Raw genomic sequence first — 15,757 nt, 5'->3', positions numbered from 1 at the left:
TCGCGATGAAGAGTGGCCCCCAGTTGCCGCAACTAGAGAAAGCCCTCGCATAGAAACGAAGACCCAACACAGCAAAAAAAAAAAAAAAAAAAAAAAAACTTTAAGCAATAAGGGCAACTGTTAGAGCATATTTTGATTATTGTAGCCCTTTTTCAACTCTTCAGGAAGCACAAGTATTAGTAAATAGTTAATACAGAATATTTTAAAATCCTCAACTTGTTGAGCAGTGGTAGAATGCAGGAGGCAGCCAATGGTAAAGATGGGGTTTAGAGGAGAACTTTCTCTCTTTCCCTCTCTCTCTCTCTTTTTCTCACACACACTACCATGTGCTACTCTATGTAGCAGCAGAAAATTTTGTTAAATGAACTGAACCTAGTTGGTTTTTTAACAGTACTATAAAAAGTAGGATGCAAATTTAAGGCTTTAAAAAAAAAAGTATTTATGTAAAACATCATGCCCATTTATACTGCATAAACTGTTCCCATAAAGTAACTGTTAAACCTCTGACCTGCCATTTTTCATACAGTCGTAATAGCATTTTATAATTCTTCTCACTGGGCGGCAAATATCTGTGTTCTCATTATTGGATTCAGCCTGGCTTAAACCAACGACAGTTGACATTATGCATAACTAAGGAGTATGGATGAATGCATCATTCAGCATTGTTATTCTCATGCCTGATTTTCTTTGGATTGGGTGGAGTTCAATAATCTGTCAATGGACATTAGCTTACAGAACTGGTTAATGTTCAGTCTCCTATGTAAACCAGAACTGCCCTAAATAAAATATACTCCCTCCACCTCCAGCTTACTCTTGGGTCCTTGTATCCCTGTTTTATTTTTCTTCTTAACACTTACTGCCTCCTGACATATCGTATATCTGTTTACTGCCTGTTATTTTCTCTTACTAGAGTGGAAATGCTAAAGGAATTTGTTTTGTGTACCTAGGACAGCTTCTGACACACAGTAGGGCTTAATACTCTTTTTTACATTAAAAATCTTTATATAATAGCAATTTTCTTTGAGCCGTGACCACTAAACAGTTTTTCCAGTACAGAGAATTACATTAAATGCTAGATGATCTATTTCATACTTTGTATCATACTGAACATTTGCCAGATTCTTAACTAATATTGGACATTATCCTATTGTTCAACATTAGGTAAAACCTATACACAGTACTGTGTTATGTACACAATGAGAAAGTGATGGTTTAAAGCTGGATAAACTGTTAGGTTCCAAAGGAAGAATATGACTAATATATGAGTCTCTGTTTCTTGAAGATTTCAATTTCTCCTTATTGAGTTTTAAAATTTTTACTACACTTACTTGATGACATTTACACTCAGCTTTTTGAAGTAAGTTAAAGGTACTTTAAATTTATTAAAATTCTTTCAATAATCCAACACATATTACTGTGTATCCAACTCTGATTCAAACCTTCTTGTAGATGCTAGGGATATATGGGTGAACAAAACAGACAGCTTCTGCCTTCAGGGACCTTATATATTACATAATTATTTACTATTATAATAAATGTTCTGAAAGAGGTATAGGATGCTGAAGAGGATTAACTGAACTTAAGAAATTATGTGTTTAATTGTTCTCAATACAAATATCCTGTTGCCTGAATGAACATGAGAGAAGCGGACATTTTCCTGTCAGACCTGAAATGTCTTTAGTAGAAATGGCATGAACCAGATGTTAGCTCTACTTTATTCCTCTTGATAAAAAAAAAAAAAAGAAACACAGGTATTTAGATGGACAGGACGTTGCTTACTCTGAGTGACAGGGAACTATAAGTACTATAGATTCTCCAAGAGTGGGAGGATAAGACAATATAATCTACTCCTGTCTTGGCCCAATCAAGGTATCATTCACATGTGAGGATGAGATAACGATTTACTTTCATATGAATCTCAAGATGTCACACTTTAAAGTTAAAGCTAAATGTCATATTTATGATTTTAATTTACCTGGTGTAAATCTTTCACATTGAAAACTTTGTTTCAAGTTATTGGTATCCTATGCATGTATATGTGTGCTTGCAGGATCTTGAAGTTGTATGAGAAGGTGCTTAATATTTGCCTTGAGTCTTGCAGATTGTATAGATCAGTTTGATATCACAGGACAAGGCACAACTTTAAGTTTTCCTTTACTTAGGTATCATACCTTGTTCATGATGGACAAGAGGAGTGAGGGGAGGAGGGAATGTGAAATGGATTGCATTAAAACTCCTCGAATGGGACCTAATGAAACTTCAAAGCTTTTGCACAGCAAAGGAAACCATAAACAAGACCAAAAGACAACCCTCAGAATGGGAGAAAATATTTGCAAATGAAGCAACTGACAAAGGATTAATCTCCAAAATTTATAAGCAGCTCATGCAGCTCAATAGCAAAGAAAAAAACAACCCAATCCAAAAATGGGCAGAAGACTTAAATAGGCATTTCTCCAAAGAAGATATACAGACTGCCAACAAACACATGAAAGAATGCTCAACATCATTAATCATTAGAGAAATGCAAATCAAAACTACAATGAGATATCATCTCACACCAGTCAGAATGGCCATCATCAAGAAATCTAGAAACAATAAATGCTGGAGAGGGTGTGGAGAAAAGGGAACACTCTTGCACTGCTGGTGGGAATGTGAATTGGTACAGCCACTATGGAGAACAGTATGGAGGTTCCTTAAAAAACTAAAAATAGAACTACCATATGACCCAGCAATCCCACTACTAGGCATATACCCTGAGAAAACCATAATTCAAAAAGAGACACGTACCAAAATGTTCATTGCAGCTCTATTCACAATAGCCCGGAGATGGAAACAACCTAAGTGTCCATCATCGAATGAATGGATAAAGAAGATGTGGCACATATATACAATGGAATATTACTCAGCCATAAAAAGAAACGAAACTGAGCTATTTGTAATGAGGTGGATAGACCTAGAGTCTGTCATACAGAGTGAAGTAAGTCAGAAAGAGAAAGACAAATACCGTATGCTAACACATATATATGGAATTTAAGAAAAAAAAATGTCATGAAGAACCTAGGGGTAAAACAGGAATAAAGACACAGACCTACTGAGAATGGACTTGAGGATATGGGGAGGGGGAAGGGTAAGCTGTGACAAAGCGAAAGAGAGGCATGGACATATATACACTACCAAACGTAAGGTAGATAGATAGTGGGAAGCAGCTGCATAGCACAGGGAGATCAGCTTGGTGCTTTGTGACCGCCTGGAGGGGTGGGATAGGGAGGGTGGGAGGGAGGGAGACGCAAGAGGGAAGGGATGTGGGAACAGATGTATATGTATGACTGATTCACTTTGTTATAAAGAAGAAACTAAAAAAAAAAAAAAAAAAAACTCCTCGAAAAATTCAGAACAGTATGTTATACATCTTTCCTATCTGACAAGGACTTTATATCTTTGGATTTAGCACAAAATCTTTATCCTTAAGGAACTCCCTTTCAATCATAACTCTTGCTTCTTTTCCTATTACTACTGTTCTATGAGTGAACATGTGCCAAGAGATGACCAACAGTTATCTTTGGTGTCCTGCCATGTCAAGGGTGGGTTGGGAGAAAGGAGGCTGTTTTTGCTGCCATTGATTTAATGGTTTCTCTGGTGGAAGAGGAAGGCAGCCAGAGATGTATAATAGGATACTATATAAGATAGTTATCTATCCATCCTCTATAAAGATGTGAAATAGAGTAATAGGGAATACTGAGTAATAGAGGAATCAATATTCCTTTTAGAGGTCCCAGTGGAAAACTTTTTTTTTTGGCCAACGTGGTCAATGTAATGTAATGTAGAAAATGTAATGCAATGAACACACTTCTCTTTCAGCATATATCTCTGTTAACTTTCAGGCAAGAGTAATTGATATTCACAATATTTAATCAGCAAGTAGTACTTTGGTACCAAGTAGTCAAAATGGATATTAATGAATGATCTATTATTGGACCTTCCTTAAGAAAAAACAGTGAGATATTTTAGTATTTAGAATTATTATGCAGAAATGTAAATTGATAAATTGTACATGGAACTGATAAGTGAATTTATTGCAAACTTGCTTAAAATGGCAGGAAACAAACACAAATGTCCACTTATGTGACTTTCTCAAGCCAGTCTTCTCTAAAGGTATTTTTATTTTAACCCCCTTATTGACATTTACTCTTGGCATCTAGTCATGAGGAGTCTTAAGTAATTTGATGGTTCTGTTTAATTCCTCTCCATGGTATTACTCCTAACTATTTTTCCCAGTATAGGTCCTAAACCAAATATTCTAAAAAGGCTGTTTTCAACCTTTAATTGGTGGATCAGAAGTAATCTGTATATCATCCTGAATATTATTTTAACTCTGCCACTTTGTACAGTTAAGATCTTCAGTATTGCCTTTTCTATGATCTAAATCACTGAAAAATTTTTCCTTTATCTTGAAGAGGGCCTAGAAGTTCAACTTTATTCTTTTAAAATAACGAAGACTTTATATAAATTTCTATAGTCATTTTCCAGTAGCACAGGGAGCATGATTCTTATTTGTTTCAGGTTACACAGTCCTGCCTTTTATCTTCTCCTGAATGTTCAGAGTAAAATCACATTAAGATTAGCGGCATGCCTTAATGATCTCATTCTGAGTAACACCCCAGGATTTTTAGCAAAGTATTGGCACTTCTACAGCCTCCCATATATACAGTAACTCCTCTGCAGGCCTTCCTGGCCTGCTGGTTTGAGAAGGACACCTGCAGGGTTATTCCTTTTTATAGACCCTAGAAGGCACATGTTAGGATTTTAGAGTGAGATTTCAATGGGATGATTATGAATGAGGCATTAGGTCTCAGAAGGAGAGCTGAGTGTAACTTCTCATTTTGGTTTCATGAACGTTTTTTGAAATTGATTATTTGGATTTTGCAAAATAACTCAACCCTGGGTGTGCAGAATTAAGCCAGGGAGTGATGATTGCTTGCTCAGGTTTCACACAGATGATGCCATTTAAGTACATAAATTGTAAAACCTCCCCTTGTAATGTGCAGTAAATATCACAAGGGTGATGTTGAGTGTTTGAAAAACACCTGGGAAAATATTTCTAATTAAAAGATAAAATGCAGTCATAGATCAGTTATTTTATTTTTATTTTCACAGTCACTTTGAATATTTCTGAAATCCAAATGTAAGAAAAAATGTGATGAATTAGAAACATACTTTAAGAAAAACAGATGGCATTGATAGTTTTAGTTTGGGCAGATTTAAGGTAAGATTAAGAACAGGTATAAAAATCAGACATGACTGCTTCTGGATTTGAATATTTAGCATATTAGCAAAATATTTAGCAAATAAAAATATTTAGCAAAAAACACATATGTGTGTTTTTTGTATCCTAGTCACCTTTTAATGAGTGCACCCCTAGAGAACCAATTGTTTCAGTTTGTGTCTTCCCATTGTTATATTCAGATTCTACCTCAATAAGACATGTTTTTCCTCCCAAGACTTAAGTTACTGTTTGGAAGGTTCTTGAAACAGAGAGACAGTAAGGGCAAAATCTGTGCTTCCTAGATAGTATGCCCGCACTCCCAAGGATTTTACCAGATTTTGTTTTGGGACTAACTGGAATTGAGAAATATTTCACTTTGCCTATGTGCTATACTTTTAAACACCCATCTTTAGTGGCTTAATAGAGAAATTATTGAAAGAACATTCTTACTTTCTTTGCTGATTTGGCTCTCATACCTCATCACTTATTTAAGTGACTGGAGAAGAACTAAGAAATCTCCCTTGACATTTTTTTATCTTTAAAGTCCTGTGTACATTTATTAGTTGCAGAGTTACAAATTTGGGGCTTTTTATTTCAATTTTCTTATGGTTATATTTAAAAAATTTAAAGAACAGACTTTTAGTGACAGACTTTTTAATCAAAGTTATATGAGAGACATGATGATGTATTTTTGCTCTGTGGTCAAGTGTAGTTGAAAAATGAATAGACATTCAAAGATTAATCATGCTATGTGTTTACTCTGCTGTATTCTGATCATCATAATTGAAAAAATTATTCTAATAATTAATCCTTCATGTCTTGTTGCTTTATCAGTCTTTCTCTTGTTAAACCAAATATGGAAGAAGCTCACTCTCTGCTTATTTGTTATTATTTGCTATTCAGTTAAAAAATTGCTATTCAGTTATATTGCTTGATCAACATAAATTGATGATGTTGACATAATACAATATGTAATTATGATGTAAGTTATAGACAAAGATTAAAAATAGGGTCAAGGAGGGCTTTCCCTGCTGGCGCAGTGGTTGAGAGTCCTCCTGCCAATGCAGGGGACGCGGGTTCGTGCCCCGGTCCGGGAAGATCTCACATGCCGCGGAGCAGCTGGGCCCGTGAGCCATGGCGGCTGAGCCTGTGCGTCCGGAGCCTGTGCTCTGCAACGGGAGAGGCCACAACAGTGAGAGGCCCGCGTACCGCAAAAAAAAAAAAAAAAAAAAAAAAAAAAATCGGGTCAAGGAAAAAAATAATTGTAGTTGTATTAAGGGTGTGGTAAGTGTGATTCTCCCCTTGGTTTAATTTTTTCTAGTATTATCATGGCAATATTTTAACAAAAGTCAAATTAAGATTGTTATTTTATATATGAATCACTATACATTTAATTACATATCACATCTTTTAAGTGTGGAGAATTATTTGTAGTCTGTGCCTATGAACTTTTCTTAATCATTTGTATAATATCACTAAAAAAAGTATCAGTGGAAGGAAATAGCACTGTAGCATGCCTCCTGCCTTTGATTTAAAAAAATGACACTAAATTTAGGACATGTCTTTAGGATCAAATTTAACATATGTTACTCTCTCACATACATTGTGGTCATTCCTAAAACTATAGAATATTTTAAATTCTCCATTATTGTAAAATCAGTATCTATATCAACTTAATCATTTTGCAATAGGTAATACAATCATTTGTATGGACACAGCCTCAGAATAGAAACCCTCATTGGAATTTTGTTTCTTACAGTTCTTAGAAGACACTTTCAGTTAACAATGGTAGGTGTGCAAGGGCAAAAAACTGACACTTGACAACAGGCCATCTTCTTCTAGAGGTTCTCCTTGACTCTGGCTGAGTTAGTCAAGGCCAAAAGAAACTTCCTTTTCTGGCTGAATATGATCATGGCCTTACCAGCCCCACTTCTCTTCTGGCCCAATCCACTTACAGTACAGCTCATAATTAAGCAGGGTGTGTTTGAACTTGCAGCCATGGCCTCCATATTTTAGAGTGAGAGTAAAAGAAGGAGGAGGATTATTTCCTCAATACTTCATGGAAGCTTAGCCATGGTAAGTGGAACTTTACCATGTTAATGCAATGTATTTACGGGCGCACAGGATTATTTCATTTTGGGAAGGAGGCATATCACCTTTGAAAATTATATGTATCCATCCTATTTTCCTCAAAGATAGGGTTAAAAAGCATATTTTAATTAATTTCATTTTTCTTGCTACTTCATGACTCCCAGTGTTACATGTCTTGTAATCAGCAGACTTCCCCCTGCCCAACACTCTTGCAGAGTATACCATTTATTTTAGTACCTAAGAGAAGAAAATAAAAGGAAGATGCTATAGGTGTACTTACCTAACAAGCATGAAAATTGCCAGGGAAATCACCAGGGTGAACATCGACATAGAATGACCCACAATAGCCAAGTAGTACAGAATGTATGCATTCTGCAACAACAACAACAAAACCAGTTACAAAAGCAGATAGGTGAATAAATTATTACAGAAGAGGGAAAAGTTTATTATTATTTTTTTCATCGGTGTATACATGTCAATCCCAATCGCCCAATTCATCACACCACCACCACCCCCCGCCGCTTTACCCCCTTGGTGTCCATACGTTTGTTCTCTACATCTGTGTCTCAATTTCTGCCCGAAAATGTTTATTTTTAAATAGTGTAAATCAACAAATGTTTTTCTCCTTTAAAAAATGACTAGGGCCTCCCTGGTGGCGCAGTGGTTGAGAGTCCGCCTGCCGATGCAGGCGATATGGGTTCGTGCCCCGGTCTGGGAGGATCCCATATGCCGCGGAGCGGCTGGGCCCGTGAGCCATGGCCGCTGAGCCTGCGCATCCGGAGCCTGTGCTCCGCAACGGGAGAGGCCACAACAGTGAGAGGCCCACATACCGCAAAAAAAAAAAAAACAAAACAAAACAAAAAAAATGACTAAAATGATAAATATTTCAGAAAACTAAATTATATTGAATTATAAATTGGATTAATAGATTAACTTTCCTAAGAATATCAGTTTTACTGGAATATGCATGACATGGTGGGAAGAATAGAAGATGCGATTCATCAGAGCGTTCTTTACTCAGAGTATTATCATTAAGTGTTTGTGCGACACTCATGGGTCCAGTCACTTCAATTTTCCAGACTACAGTAGTCCTCATCTGTAAAATCATGTGGCTGGAATAGATGATTTTTAAAGCAATTATATGTTGTAAGGAACATCATTTAATACAGGGATACAGAAATATTGGATGTGAAAGGACGAGAAAAGATGGCCCAGGTAAACACTAACCATAAGAAAACTGGTGTGATATCATACAAGTCCAGATGTTATGTCTGAATGATACAGCAATGCTAAATGTCTATGCACCTAATAATATAAACTCAAACCACACAGAGCATAAAGCAAAAACTGACAGCTCCTAGTAATCAGTAGAATGAACACAGGGAGGAAAAATCTAGCTATAGAAGATTTGAACAACATGCTCAACAAACTTTACTAATTCACATATAATAAGCATTGCACATAACATCTGCAGAATACCCATTCTTTTCAAATGCACAAAGAATATCCAAATTGACATACACTAGTCAGTAAAGCAAATGAATATATTTCAAATAATTAAAATCTTAAATAGCATCTTCACTGACCATAATACTCTAGAAATCATTAATAAAAAGATAACTTAAAAAACACCTTCATATTGTTGAAAAGCAAACAATATATTTCTAAATAAACACTGGATCAAAGAAGAACTCACAACGACATACCAACACTTTTTGGGTGTAGATGAAGCTGTGCATAGAGGGAAGTTTAAAGACTAAAATGCATATATGAGAAAAGAAGATTGAAAATCAATGACCTAAATTTTCATCTAAAGAAAATTAAACTTAAAGAATGTAAAAGGAAGGAAATAGAAATGATAAAGAGAACTTGAATATATATTGAGTGGATCAAAGATAAAACCTAATTCCTAAAAAAAATAATAATTTCAATACCCCTTAGCAAGACTGATCAAGAAAAAGAAGACCCAAGATAAATAAAAATATATGTGCACACAAAAATTCATACACAAAATGTTTATAGCACCATTCATAATAGTCAATAAGTGGAAATAACATAAATGTCCATCAACTGGTGTATGTGGTTTGTCCACAGAATGGAATACTATTCAGCCATAGAAAGGAATGAAGTACTTACACATACTATAACATGGATGAACACTGAAAACATCAAGCTAAGTGAAAGAAGCCCGTCACAAAAAACCACATATTGTATAATCCTATTAATATGAAATGTCCAGAAAAGGCAAATCTCTTAGAGACAGAAAGTAGATTAATTTAATGGCTACCTAGAAATCCATCTGTTTTCATTTGCAGCTGATATAATACTACACATATAAAACATAAAATTTATAAATTACTAAAATTAATAAGTGAGTTTTATAAAAGTTGTTGAATATAAAAATGAGAACAGTTTTAATACATAAACAACAAATAATAAAATTTCAAATGTGGCATTTACAATTGCATTAAAAAATCAAATGCTTGAGAATAAATCTGCAGCAGGGGGACATCCCTAGTGGCGCAGTGGTTAAGAGTCCGCCTGCCAATGCAGGGGACACGGGTTCGAGCCCTGGTCCGGGAAGATCCCACATGCCGCGGAGCAACTAAGCCCATGCACCACAACTACTGAGCCTGCGCTCTAGAGCCCGCAAGCCACAACTACTGAAACCTGCGTGCCTAGAACCCATGTTCCGCAACAAGAGAAGCCACCACAATGAGAAGCCCGCGCACCACAAGGAAGAGTAGCCCCCGCTCGCCGCAACTACAGAAAGCCCGCACGCACCAACGAAGACCCAACGCAGCCAAAAATAAATAAATAACTTTAAAAAAAAACCTGCAGAAGGATGCGTGTGACCTCTATACAGAAATCTATAAAACATTATTGAGCGATATTAAAGACAGAGATGAATAGAGGGATATACTCTATTCAATGTTTGGAAGATAAAGATCTCAAAATTTTCAAACTGATCACAAGGTTTCTTTGCATGTAAAATTTGACAGACTGCTTCTAAAATTTGCACTGAAAATACAAAAAAATATAGCCAAGACAATCTTGAAGAAGAACACAGTGGTAAGACCTACTCTATGGAGCATCATGATTTGTTATAAAGCCACTGGAATCCAGCAGTGTGATACTGGTGCAAGGAGAGACAAACAGACCTGTGCAACGCAGTCCAGAAGCATGTAGTGACATGTATGGCCACTTGATATATGATAATGGTGATGCTACAGGGTAGTAGGGAAAGGATGGTCTTTTCAATAAATGTTGCTGGGTCAGCTGAATAGCGATATGGAAAAAAAAAATACAATGAATCCCTAACTCTAATTTTCAACAAACTAAAATGTGTGTTCCAAATTGAAAAGAAATAGCACCTCTTAGGTATAATCTTTGACCAGCAGTAGACATAGCTCAGCATTTAAATCTAAGTTCTTTACTTATGTTATTCCACATTGTTATATTTTCCAGTGTTGCCTTTTATGTTTATGACGCCAATGGGAGAGACATTTAGGGGCAGGTGGACCTATGACACTCCTCTGACAATAGTGGATCGTTTCCTTCTCTATTTACTGACAGGTAGAACTCTCTAAGCACCTAACTTGTTTTCAGAGCTGGGCACCCTGTATTCTATTTTGTCTGGGAGAAAAAGAGACTGTAATATCCATTTGGTGGGTGAAAAAAAACCAGAGACTCAGAGAGGGCAATGGCTTGAAAGGAGGACAACATAATCTCTGGGCTTCTGGTGTTAAGTTCCCTCCCACAACAGGTTATTGGGTTGTGGGAAGAACTTAAGGTACTTTCAATAACTTATTGGGTCCTGGTATGAATGTGAATGCAGTGTAGATAAGCTGGAAAACTTCTATGGAGTTCTTTGAATTCCTGGGAGAAACGCACCATTTATGTACAAATCATTACCCTTGAACATTTTGATTCTTATCAATTTCCTTGTGAAGGGTCTGAGATTGAAGCGCTAATTCTGCTTAAAAGGCTCACAAAACAGAGCCCTTTGTTTGGTTATGTGCATTATTGCTAGACAGAAACAGATATTGCCTTGTAGGCCTTAGAGTTTCAAAATGAATGTGTCAACTTATCCTGAATTGTGGTTGCATCATTTCACTAGGCATTTACATATCGTTCGCCAGTTTCATTGTTGATACTGCTCTGCTAACAGTGCTTTTTTATCCTTGCAGGTAATAATAGTAAATCTGGAATAGTTGGTTTATACCTAGAACTGATAAAAACTTCAGTATAAAAAAAAAAAAAAAACTTCAGTATAGCTTGTAGGTCCCTTCTTAGGAGGTATTTAGGAATCTTTGCAAGAAAACACTCAGCTCCTGTCTTTTTTCCCCAAGAATTCATTTTCTGGCTCTTTTTCTAACTTTACGCCTAGACAAAAACAGGTGTAGCATTTTCTAACAGTTTTCCCTTTTAAATAGTTTACCATATTGAGTCCCCTTGCCATTTAAAGTACTGTTTTTAATTTGGATATATAGGCATGCCAGTATTTTATTTTTATCTCTGTACATTTTATTTGTAAGGAAATTTTATATAATTTAATTCATTTTCTTTCAGTTGCCTCCAGAATACTTTAAAAACTGTTTATGCTTCTGAAATAGAATTGTCTAAATGTGTAAGGTTAAATCAACAGCTCCTAATTTATTTGCCATTTTTGTATCATTCTTATGACTGAGAAGTGTTTGGTTTTTTTTAAAAAATAAATTCTAGGTTGATTTCTTTTCTTTTTTTTTTTTTTTTGCCTGTATATAGATGGAAGATTTGTGCATAGAATTTCAATCATTATGTTAGGTGCCTAGAGGGGAGTATTTATTCTTAAAATACTTTATTTCCTTCTCAGATGTGGCCAGAGTGTGTGAAGATGTCAAACGTGGCAGCACTGAGAATTGTTTATTTGGATGTGCACTCTTTCTAACAATTCAGTTAAAAGAGTTAAATTTTTTTTCTGTAAAATAATCAGCATTCATTCAGGAAATTCCTTACTCATTGACACGTCATTTCAATCAGACCTTATTAGATAAATAGCTCTAGGATGTAGGCATGTGTCTGACTCTCAGGGGTGACTTAGCAATTTGTGGAAGCGGTAACTGGCTTTGGTGCCCTCAGCCTGTGCCTGTGACAAGATGTCCCTCTAGTCAACTGTTCTCTAAGCTATCTATTCATCTTCTTTGTTTTTAATTGTTGTTTATTTTGTTTTTAATGGAAGGAAAAATTCCTATACTCGTAAAGCTTCTTTATAGGAAACAAAAGCACTGATGTGCGTGTAGCTTCCAACTTTGCAATAACAGAGCATACAGGCCTATCTTTGAAGGAAACAATAGGTTTCTCTTGCAGCCACGAGGGCTGCGCAGAGATGCCCTGTGTGCTAAACGCTGACCAGCGGTTTCTCCCAGCTCTGTGGGGAGAGGAGGCTGGTGGTAGACTTAATGATCTTTTCAGATTTCTTTAGCATCTGAAGAAGGCAGTAGCTATCTGCCCCCCACTCCCCCGCCCCGCCCCACTGGCTTAAATGTTTCTAAGCAAAGATAGTAAAAATATTTAACAGCCAGTAAGACACAAGAAGTAGCAAGTTAGAATGGACTTCCACTGAAATAATCTAAACAGCCACACTCTTATCAGTGGGCTGATGAGAAGCCCCATTCTTAGAGTTCCTTCAAGGCTTGATAGTAGAACTGTCAGACATCTCAGGACAGGGATAGGGACAACCATTAGCTGGTGACTCGTGGAGAAATCTGTAGTTTTGGAACTCTTCCAGGAGAAGAGATGTTAAAGCAGTTCCTGGAAATGCTGCCTAATGTCTGGCGCTGCAGGGAATCCCATCATTTGCTCCATGGACATGTTCCTCTTGCCACAAATGGCCTGATTCCACACGCTCACAGAACTCTCACTGACTGAATGCCAACCAAGAAGTAAAACATCATTTTCTCTAGTGCCACTTCATAGAGTCCCTAGAATTGACAGGTCATTATCTGATTTCCTTCTACAAAATAGTTGGCGTCTTGGTAGCGGGGGTTTTACAATTAGGCATAAATTTCCATGCATAGATGATGGCATTCTCACCCAATACTGAAATTTGAAATAGAACCTACCTGCATTTTCTCAGGAGTGAAAGCATTACACATAGTATAGTTGGACCAGGATATGTTGCTGTCAGGGTGCGTGTACCAAAGCCCGTCTTCCTCACAGTACTTTGTAACTTTTTCTGTTAATGAAACAAAATGTACTATCTCAAAATAGCAAGAAGGAAAAAAACAATAAACTAAAGCTTAAAAGCCATTCCAAAGTGTTAATCACTTTATAGAACTTGAACGTGAATACAAGTCAATAGAGACTACCTCGAATCCTGCATTATACAGGATGCTTTAATATGCATTGCTTCAATTTAGCTTCAGCAAAGTCATGTGAAGCACTGTTATCTCCGTTTTACTTTGCCAAACTTATTCTGAGTTATTCAGACTTTTTCTAGTTCTCCAAAGTACCTCTCCAATGCATTTATTGCTTAGAGATCATATAACAATCCTGAACTGGTAAAATATGAAAAGAGATTTTACCAGTGTGTTTGCAATCCTCACAGTTTTGATTTTTGATAATTTCATAGGGATAATATTTTTGAAGCATTGTTCTTCATTGGCAAAGGCAAAGAGCTATCATACCTATGGAAAACCCTTTTATATATGGTTTTTCTTTTAGCACAAGGATATGGAAATCAGAATCATATACTAATATTTGTCATTGTTTTAAAGGCTAAGAAACAATTAATGTTAAAAATTTATTTTGCTGAAATATTACTTAGATCTGATAACATTTAAAATAATTCTCTATCAGAAGTTGCGGTTAGTCAAATCAACATGCTGAGAGCTAGTATGAAAATTATTTTAACTTTGGCAGTTTTTAGGGTGAAATTCATAATTTTTCATCGTATGAATGAAACAGATACTACCAAACTCAGCACAAGATTTAAACTGAAAATTGTAGACTTGTTTGTAATATGTCTATTCCAACAATGATTTAAAATGGATGAAAAAACACATTTTTCAAAGAAAAGATGTTTTAAATCGCCTATTAGAATCATCATTGCTTAATGTAAATCTGTTTCAATGTTAAGTAGAAAAATTTTAAATTGCGAATTTACTATGACTGCCATTGGACAAAAACTATTTAAAGAATCGCCACTGGACACCAACAATGTTTCCAAAAGGGTTAGCACTAATCAGCAGGGAAAAATGGATGTTGAAAACTGGTCAATGATTTAGTTAATGCTTTGTCAACGACCATTCTAAGCTTACTTGCGATTTAAAAAAAGTGGTTTGTAATGCAGCATTTTATCTTTAACATATTGTTAGAAAATAGTTTTGTTTTATTGAAATGAATATAATTTGATTTGTACAGAGTTATGCAGCTATATAGAGTAACGTGTTCTACGGAAGAGGGTGTTCCTCCTGAGGAAGTCCTTTCCAATCACGGACGGCACTGTAGGAAATATTGTTTTGTTTGGATTTAATTCAGGTCTGGATCTAGGCATTTCCTGGTTCTAACTGTTGCAGCTATCAAGAATCTGTCATCCTCCACCTGGCAAATCTTTCAATATTTGACGGAAGGCTACGTCTACTCTGACTTCCCTTTCTAAACCAAACACCCCTATTCACTCTCACCACACATGCCTCCCCCTCACAGCCTGAAGCCTCTCTGCACGTGCTCTGAGATTGGCATTTCCCTCTAAAATAGTCTAAGTTTGAACTGCCCCGTGAAGAGGCAGCATGCTTCCTTCCATCTAGATTCACATCGAGGAGCTTTTACCAGATGCTCAAAACCCAGTCCCCAGAGATTTGTGTTCCATTAATCTGAAGAGGTGCCAGACACCAGCATTTTTAAGAAGCTCACTGATTCCAAAGGGTATCAGGGTTGAGAATCATTGTCCTCAACCATATGTTGGCCACCTTGGCTCTGTCCCATTACTGCTGATTGAGTGTTTGACTCCTGCCCTTAAATCCCTTCTAATAAGGATTTGCTTTTTATACTCTAGCATATTCCTTCAGACTCTCAGCCTCTTTGGAATTTCAATACTGTTATTCACTCTTTCATTACTTACCTGTCTTTTACCAAGCACTTTGTTTAAAATGAAATCTCTGTCATTTTATTAAGCTGTTGTATGTATCATCAAGATACAGCTTGGGTCAACGGTAAAATACTAAAGAATTTAAATTTGTTGAATATAGGTATTTTTAAAGCCTTTCTTTTAAAGTGGATTTGTCCCCCAGCTGAGAAGAATCTAAAAATCAGGCTGAAAAGATGAATCTATGCCTGGAAACCCCTGTTTTGTGACCCCAAACTTGCCTTCTAGTTAATAATTACAGCCACTCTGGCAAGAGCCCATTGCTGCTTTGGAAC

At 36.3% G+C, this 15,757-nt stretch overlaps 1 protein-coding gene across 1 annotated transcript in view; it reads right to left on the bottom strand.

Annotated features, from left to right (window-relative positions):
- The window catches only part of CALCR (calcitonin receptor), a gene marked incomplete at its 3' end in the record, with an annotated part of 66,584 nt that overhangs the window by 31,995 nt on the left and 18,832 nt on the right, over positions 1 to 15,757 (bottom strand). Inside the window, exons 4-5 of the mRNA XM_079711356.1 lie at positions 13,459 to 13,571; positions 7,635 to 7,726 (exon numbers count right to left, since the gene is read on the bottom strand). Of these exons, the coding sequence (XP_079567482.1) occupies positions 7,635 to 7,726; positions 13,459 to 13,571 (205 nt within the window). The remainder of the gene's footprint in view (positions 1 to 7,634; positions 7,727 to 13,458; positions 13,572 to 15,757) is intronic.

This window comes from Hyperoodon ampullatus, assembly GCF_949752795.1.
Source record: "Hyperoodon ampullatus genome assembly, chromosome: 9".
NCBI lineage: Eukaryota > Metazoa > Chordata > Mammalia > Artiodactyla > Ziphiidae > Hyperoodon > Hyperoodon ampullatus.
This window is presented reverse-complemented; position numbering and strand designations above follow the sequence as displayed.